This window comes from Lepidothrix coronata, unplaced genomic scaffold, assembly GCF_001604755.1.
Source record: "Lepidothrix coronata isolate B3197 unplaced genomic scaffold, Lepidothrix_coronata-1.0 Scaffold44, whole genome shotgun sequence".
NCBI classification, from domain to species: Eukaryota; Metazoa; Chordata; class Aves; order Passeriformes; family Pipridae; genus Lepidothrix; species Lepidothrix coronata.
The window spans coordinates 529,146-537,477 of record NW_016690224.1 but is presented as its reverse complement, the minus strand read 5'-3'; the positions used below and the strand labels follow the sequence as shown (position 1 = coordinate 537,477).

General features: G+C 44.6%; 1 protein-coding gene across 1 annotated transcript in view; it reads right to left on the bottom strand.

Moving 5' to 3' along the window:
• Positions 1-1,584: 1,584 nt before the first annotated feature.
• The window catches only part of RNF34 (ring finger protein 34), an 8,009-nt gene continuing 1,261 nt past the window's right edge, over positions 1,585-8,332 (bottom strand). Inside the window, exons 2-6 of the mRNA XM_017814345.1 lie at positions 6,576-6,794; positions 4,855-5,244; positions 4,479-4,532; positions 4,028-4,229; positions 1,585-2,947 (exon numbers count right to left, since the gene is read on the bottom strand). Of these exons, the coding sequence (XP_017669834.1) occupies positions 2,760-2,947; positions 4,028-4,229; positions 4,479-4,532; positions 4,855-5,244; positions 6,576-6,794 (1,053 nt within the window). The 3' untranslated portion in view covers positions 1,585-2,759. The remainder of the gene's footprint in view (positions 2,948-4,027; positions 4,230-4,478; positions 4,533-4,854; positions 5,245-6,575; positions 6,795-8,332) is intronic.

Here is an 8,332-nt window from a genome sequence, read left to right as displayed (position 1 = left end):
CAAATTCATAAGGCGACTGTTACTGATGATAATTGTTCACACCCAGAAGAGGACTGAGCTCCAAGAAATACTGTTATTTAAAGTACCACAGCATGTGCTTGGTAGTGTAAATTTGATTTCTGCTTTTCATTTCTTAAAACGAGAAAAAAAAAAAAGTTGGTGTCATTCAAGTGGACCACGCACTGCATTTCTGCCTTCTTAACACATTTTGTTTTGTTACATCTTACATTATGCAGAACTATTTTTGTACAAAAATTGTTTAAAAATTATTTATGCAATGTTTGAATGCATTACCAGTGTTTCGGTTTTGATTGCCAATTTTTATCTTTACTTATGGTAGGCGAGAACTTAACCTATACTTCGTAGACAGTATCTATCTACAAACGTGCCCAGGTCAGGAAAAGTAGGTTCATACTTTCAACTTAAAGCATGTTTTAATGGAAGTTTATATCCTGCTTTGTATACTTCAGAAGTGACATAAGCATGTTGTGGAAATAAGGTGTAAATTATAGTTGAAGTAAAACACTTTTATCTGTATAGAAATCACCTTTTTCTCAAAATTTTAAAAAAATTCCAATTTCAGCTTTTGCACATAGGAGGGTTTCACTCTGTAGCATGAGCTCTTGTACTCAATATAAAATTAATTTATACAGTGAGTCCAGCAGTAGAATAAATGGTCAAACGTAGTCTCTCTTTCTTTGAAGTGTGAGTTGAGTTCTCATTTAAGGTTTATAACATGGTTATTTCCTGATTGTAAAATTCTGCATTCATAAGTGCCATTGTTGTACGGTGTTGTTTTCGTAGACCTTCCTGATGCAGTTTTACCTTTGTTGAATTTGTATAAACAATTGTACAAAAAGAGGTGCTGGTTCTGCGCGTTTCTGTTCCCCTGTGGGGCTGGGGAAGGTGAGCTGGGGCTGTCCGGGGTGGGGAGTGGCTGCAGTGAGTGTGTGGTCTTTGTCCCATTCTCTTAAGTGAGAATATTCCAAGCCTTTTTTACTGAGGAAGCAGCAAAACATCCACTTCTGCATTCCCCCAGCAGGGATCTGCCCAGGGTGAGCTTGAGGAGCACTGACATCTCAAGCTTTAAAGCCTGAGCAGAGTAATCACCACTTCCAGGGCTGGTTAAAAAAAAGAGACAGAGGCTGGTGGAGCCCATCACCAATCTTTATTAAGCTTGAGTGGCTAATGAGCAGCATGGAAATAACACCGAGGGCATGTCTGTCTTCATTAGCCCCCCTGCTGGACAGACTCCAGGAATTAAGTACCATTAAAAAGTTACTTCTAAAAAATAAAGCCATTGAGAGGTTTGCTCCCTTCTGAAAAATACCCAGCAGAGCTTGGAGCTGTGTTTGGTGTGAGAAGGAGCAACTTTCTCTCTTTCATGCCAACTTAACTGTTCACAAAAAGCAGAGCCAGTGCCAGTGCAGCAGAGGGACAAGTCCTCAGGTCCTACAGTTCTAGCAAAGCCCAGCCCTGACTCTGGTACTTTGCTGGCACATGGCAAATCAAAACAGAAACTTTTCCTATGTTAATCAACTCAAAGAATAACTGTACTGAAGAGACAGGGTCCTTCTTCACCTCTTTTTTTACAGAGAACTTAACTGATCTGTCATGGCCAAGCTGGGCCACAGATCCCCAAGAAGAGCTACCCTTGCCCCTCTCTTCCCCAGGTCATCACTCACAGATATCCTACAAGGACCACCACAATTCCTGCTCCAAGAGGACCTGTACCTGTGCTGATGGTACAAAGCCCAGCTCAGCCCTGGGCCAAGGGCTGGCAGCAACACAGGGCCCCCAGCAGCCCCTGGGAAGCTGGTTTTGGTGACTCAGCCTTGGGTGAAAGTCTCTGAACGGGAGGTTTTTAAACAAAACCTGTTTCCTTTCCCTGCTCCCAACTGCCCCCTCCCCAGTTAAGGTTAGTAATGCCACACATTCCACGTTAGCAGCAGGAGGTGGTGACCCTGATCAGTGTTCACAGTAACAGGCTGTCGGCACATGGAATACAATCATCACAGAGTAATAGTTACAACAGGCATGAGCGGATTAAGGACCACACTAATATGGTTTGCTAGAATACCCCTTTTAAAAAATATATTTTCTTCCTAAACCCAAAACCACCCAGTAACTGGTTTTTGGAGCCCACCTGGCAGAGCCCTGTGCAGCCCCTGAGCCCTGCAAAGTGACGGAGTGTTTTGTACATTGACAGAGAACAGCCAAGACAGCACATGGTGTCATGACAGACATTCAGAAGGAGCAATCAGCACAAAGCCAGATTGCTTAAGGGCTTCTGTGCAGGTACAGTTCATGGCAGTGCTTCCTACAGCCATGCCCGACCCCGGCACCGTGTCGGGACAGGTACATTCTAGAGTTAGAGAAAAGCTGAATATTCAACTGATATATTCATTGCTTCTAATGCACTAAGAACACCACAGGCTATCACAGGCTCAAGCAGAGGTGTTTGCTGACCACTTGCCGAGTGCTGAACACGTAAGGAGATTCTTCAGAAGAGAGCAAGAACTGTTGTAAACAGTTTTGACTCCAACAGTCAACAACAGGGTGAGCGGGTCAGCGGGGCAGTGCCAGCCCTGCACACAGGCCTGGCCTCGGCCTGCCCAGCCCTGCCCTGCAGGAGGGGGGTAGAAAAAACTTTCACGAACTCCAGAACCTGGTGCTCAAAGGGCCACGTTTAACTGAGAACTAAGGAGCTGAGGGCTGCAGGGGCTCGGCACTGCTGCCCACGGGGAGCCGGGGCTGGCTTAGGACTTGAAGACGTGCACGGCGCGCACGACGTACTGGCGGCAGATGGGGCACTCGCTCATGCGCTTCCCGCACTTGGTGCAGGTGACCATGTGGCCGCACTCCAGCAGCACGCAGTCGATCACCGCGTCCATGCAGATCCGGCACAGGTTGTCGTCGTCCTCGTTCAGCTGCATCTTCTCACCCTCTGAAACCCAACAGAGATGGGTCAGGCCCCTGGGCCCTGCAGGACCTGGGCAGTTCCAGCCCAGCCACACTCCACTCCTGTGCTGCTCCCTCCTCACAAGAGTTTTTCTAATCCCCAGCTAAGAATTAGTTTCTATTCCTCCAAAAGCACTAGAAAGTCCCTCAGTGAACATCCCCATATTTAGCTCCATTCTTTAAACTCAGAAAACGATTTTCAATTCAGAATATAATGACTGAAATAACGTGCTGGATTAAAATTCAGAGCATGTTGGTTTTCTGTCCCAGAGCTCAGTGTTTGGCAGAACATTTTCCTCAGAAGATTAAACACAATAATAATAAAGCAGACTAAGAAGTGGAAGCCCTAAGTAGGCCATAAAGGTGGCAGAACTGAACAAAACATGTCAGGTTTCGTAGCAAATAGCCAACATCCTCATCAATAATTGAATGTTCCATCAGACCATGGTGAAAAAACTAAAAATCCTAAGTTTAAAGTTTTTGTTTTTTTCAAGCTTTGTCTGTGTGAGCAGGAGTTGGTCTGTGGATATTCTGTAACCACACAAGTGAAAGACTCCAGCTGCTGAGTGGAACAGAAGTAGAACAACCCCAGGCACTGAGCTGCAGCCACAGAACCACCTTGCCATGAACACATGGACTCAGACCAAACCACTTGGACTTTTGCCACTGTAGCTTTTAATTCTGCTCTGCAGTGACAGAGCTGAACTGCCCTGGCCTGCACAGCCGAGGAGCAGCTCTGGCTAATGCCCTCTGAAACCCAGCGAAGCACATGGAGGTGCCAAGTTTCATGTTCTCTGAGGAACCGGTTCTCAGTTGTGCAATTTTACCTTCCCCGTGAAAGCTGAGCTCTCCAGGCTTTGACAAGAGTCTCAGAAAAACCAGCACAACCCTGGAAAGCTTTGTTTAATCACTAGAGCCATGTTCAGCTACTCTAGGGGCACCTTGCACTGCTAAAACCCACTTTCCAGGTGTTCCAAGTCAGACACCAAGTCCTGCTGGCAGAACCAAACACCAGAAACCAGAAAACGCACAGTCTTAAGAAAGTCAGAACAAAGTATAAACCTACGTGTCTTGTGGTTTTCCTCGCTCTCTCTGTACAGTCTGCTGACTTTTTCCACAAGTTCCCATTTCTCACAGCATCCTGAGTAGTTGACAAAGTTACAGGCCAGTATTTCCTTCAGCTGCCGAACACTCAACCCTTCGATGTCTTCCAGGCTTGAAATGTCGGACAGCGACGCCCTCGCTCGCTTCCTGGACAGTCCAGGGGTCTGAAACACATCAGTTGTATGGTTTTAATGTCCTGATAAGCTCAGAGCCCCACATTTGGAGGGGGACTATGTGAGGCTGCAGCAGCTTGGCTAAAGTTTAATTATTTTCAAAGCGAGTATGTGCAGACATTGATTGCCTGACACGGTGAACTCTGGAAGAACCAGAGCATGAGGCTAAATGCTGAGAGATCTAAACACTTCATGGTGTCACATGCCAAAAATCTGCTCTTTGGATAGTTCATCTCTCACCTGCTCTTCTGCACTTTCTTCTTCTTCATTATTTACAGATGTTTCCGTTTGGCCCTGTGTACAAAATGAAACTATTCAGAATAAAAACACATTATTCCCTTATAAAACACTTTTCTTCATACCAAGGTGATCACAGGTGACAATGACATTCCGAAGTTTCAATTGCTACCAATCAGTATTGGTTTAAGTCACCTCTAACCTAAACTAGGAATCTTTCCTAGTAGTCTGCTGGTTTCAGGTGTGAGATACAAAAGGTGTTTTTCCTGCCCCTCCAAACTGTACCAATTGGTGTTTTATTTTAAATCGATGCAGAACCTCAAAAACAAATCAAAAAAAACCCCCAGTGCTACACCATTAAACATGGCAATTACTGTACCCGTGAAGGTGTTCCACTTCCTGTGCTTCCCCTCCTGTTTGCAAGTTCTCCTGGATTGGACATGGATACAGACATGGAAAAGGGATGAGTAAAAAACCCCGAGGTCTGTGAGCGTGACGAGCGCAACCTGCCAGCGTCCATGTCCTGCTCCGACCCCAATCCGTGGTGGCACAGCACCAGATCCACCAGGTCTTCCTTCTCCCTGCAGGTGTCTGTTGGGATGTTCCTGAGAATCAGGTACTGACGCAGATCCTTCACTTTCAATCTCATTAGCTGAGGTCGCTGGAAGGCTGTTTCTTGCAGCAAGTGACAGGTGGAACATCTCCGGAGGTTCTCTTGTGAGACTGAACAAACGGAGCAAAAATCCTTCTTGCAGTCACAGCACATGTGCTAAAGGGAAAGAAAACAGCCATTCAGCTGTTTGTCACAGAAAACAAAGCCAGGCCCTGCTCCTTCCTTCTCCAGGCTACGGAATTTACTATTAGTTTTTCCACTGTCAGTTGTGACATACAGAATTTTTAAGTCCAAAAACTGCCCTGTCAGACAGTCTTGCAGGTGCTCCAAGGCAGTGCCTCGCTTTTGCAGCAATACTGAAGCTGATATGAAATCTCAGTTAAAAACATTAAGAATAAACAAATGAATAAAGTACTCAAGTTGTAGTTTAACCAACAAACAAAGCTGAAACCAATTTTATGGTCTGTTAAAACACTTCTGCATTTACTGTTGCTGCTCTTATCATGTGTAGAAAAAAAGAATATAACCCCCAAACTTTAAAGAACTTCTCAACTTCTTCCTCAACTGATTCCCAGAATGCAAAGCAGGCCTCGGATGTGATGAATCACATGGTAGGGAAATACTCCCAAATGCCCAGATGTCATTTCTGAAGAGAGCTTTGTTCAAAACACTCACAATACACAAAAGCTGGAATAGACAAGATTGTCAGCATTTCATCTGCTGTGAACAAACCCAAACTCTCTGAGGGCTTTCAGGATTTTAGGAAATTAATATCAGCTTCAGAAAACATCCCTACACAACACTTAATTCAACAAAGAGTCTGCCATGTGATCAACAGGACACCCGGGAAGGGGGAAACAACACACAGATGGAGGGAAGAGGCTTCACAATCATCTGAAAGAGCTGCTGAGGATTAGGTCACTGAGGGGACAAAATAACGAGCCTGGACAGTTGTGGTACACAGAAATAATATTAATAATCTCTATTTTATTTATCTGCATTAACCCACCTGCCTGTCTCCCAAAGAAGCAACAGGCTGTTGGACCACAACAGCTTCTAAAGCTGGTTAGGAAACAACCAGAACTGCACTAGGAATTCCCAGAAAGAGGCTGTGATACTGTACTGTGAGTTTTTACCTTTTCCACCACGCAGTTTGTCCTTTCCAGTACTCAACCACTGTGTTTGGTGCCATCTTCAAAACCAGATCTGCTTTAATGTTCAAGATCCTGAAGCCAACACATTTGTATCTCACAAATGAGTCCGTTACTTTCCAGGTCAGCCCAGATCCAACGTGTCACTGACTAATGAACATGAGACCTCTTAACTTCTAATCCCGGCTGACAGTAATTTCCTGTGACCTCAGAACAAGGCGCTTCCTCCCTCCCTGGATTTCTGCCTTCGTTTTCTGAGAAACACACACTCATCTCCCAGTATGCCACAGATTAGTTCATAGGGTAAAAATACAATGTAATAGGAAATATACTCACTTTTTTCCTAAAAACTGAGAAGGAAAGTCCACAGGCTTTGCAGACAATGTTAGTGCTGGCTGCAGCTGGAGCTGGATATGCTGAGAAGTCTGTACTTGGTGTAAACCTGAACGGGCCAGCACCTCCCCCAAATCCAGCCTGCTGGCCACGCACTGCTCCCGTCCCCATGACTTCATTCAGCAATCCACAGCAGGAAGCCCACATGGAAGTAGCTCCCGCCTGAAAACATCAAGAAGCAAGAGCAGAAAATTAATATCCGAAGGCCCCCATCAGATGTGACTTTGCTACTGAGGAGCTGCTTCACTCCATCTGTCGTCATCCCAGAAGCATGTGGTGTGAATTCCCAGAGCACCAGGAATCCTGTGACAGCCCCACGAGCTCCACTCCAGCTGAAATCCAAAGTGGGAAAGACTTGCCTCTGAGAGGCCAACGCAGGCACGGGGAGCTCACATTCACAACTCCTTTTCCAGCGGAATTCCCCACGAGAAGAGTCAGGAATTTGAGGAGGTGACACAGAGCAAGGAAGGAGGAGACTGACAGGCTGTAGTAGGTGAGGGGCAAAACCCGAGAGGCAGAAACAGCAATTTGTCATGATTAATGCAGAGCTGTCCCTGCAGGATCTGCTCCAGAACTAATCCAGCTCCTGTATGACTCACAACAAAACTCTCTCTAAAAAAACATTCCTGGGTTTTAAACTTGAAAACCAATCTTCCTTAGAAGCTAATTACAGCCTGGTTTCACTGAGAGGCAAACGCTCTTCAAGACTTCCCTGAAGCCCCTTGTTTTGTTGCCTTACAAAATGTCTAACAAGAACTAAAACAACTTTAAATGACCTTATTGTCTCTTGACTGGATTTCAGTTTTGAGTCACACAGTCTTAAAACACTACAAAAAATCCTAGACACATAAAAAAGTGCTACTTTTTATCCTTGAAAGCCTTTAGTGCTGGATTCTCTATCAAAAGTGCATATTCTACTCAGAGGTGGAATTTGGACTCCAAGCTGTTCAGGTCACATGTTTAATCACTGTCAGGTGGCTCCCTGAAACCTGCTCAAAAAAAAAAGGAGGGGTAAACAATCACTTCAGGTTCTCTCTGGAAGGAAGCTGAGGGGTGCAACTTCCTATAAACATAACTATTTTTTCATACTTTTTTCCCTTAACAGTTGTTCTCTTTTTCATTCCAGACCAGCCTCTTTTTGTTTCCCCAAAGCACAAAGACAGAAAATAATTGCTTTTGAGACTTGTAATTCTTCCTGTGAAGCCCAAATCAACCAGAACAGGCACGTCAGCTCAGTGACGTGGTGCTGTAACTCCTGTAGTAACTAATTTCCATATGAAATCCAATCCTCAAACTAAGGCTTGTTTTCTACTTCTCAATAATAAAAACAGAAAACATCAATATTAATTTTTCCTGGATAAAACACGTTACACATAATTATCCTAGTTTATTAGGCAAGAGGAATTAACTTTCCAGAAACAGAACCTGAAAACCAATGACTTAATCCATCAGAGCTCCGAGTTTTAAAACTTGGGACTTCTGAAAAATACTTTTTCTCACCTTAAGAGAAAGCCATACAAATACCAGAAAAATAAAACAATGAGCCAAAAGAGTCTGTCAAAATTCAACTCATTTCCTTACACAACTGTGGTCATTTCGGGGGGTCAAGGCAGCAGCAGAACACTCAATGACTAAAGGGACATGAGATATTTGCTACCACAGCCCCTGCCTGAGGGTTTCACACCTGCTTCTTAGACCCA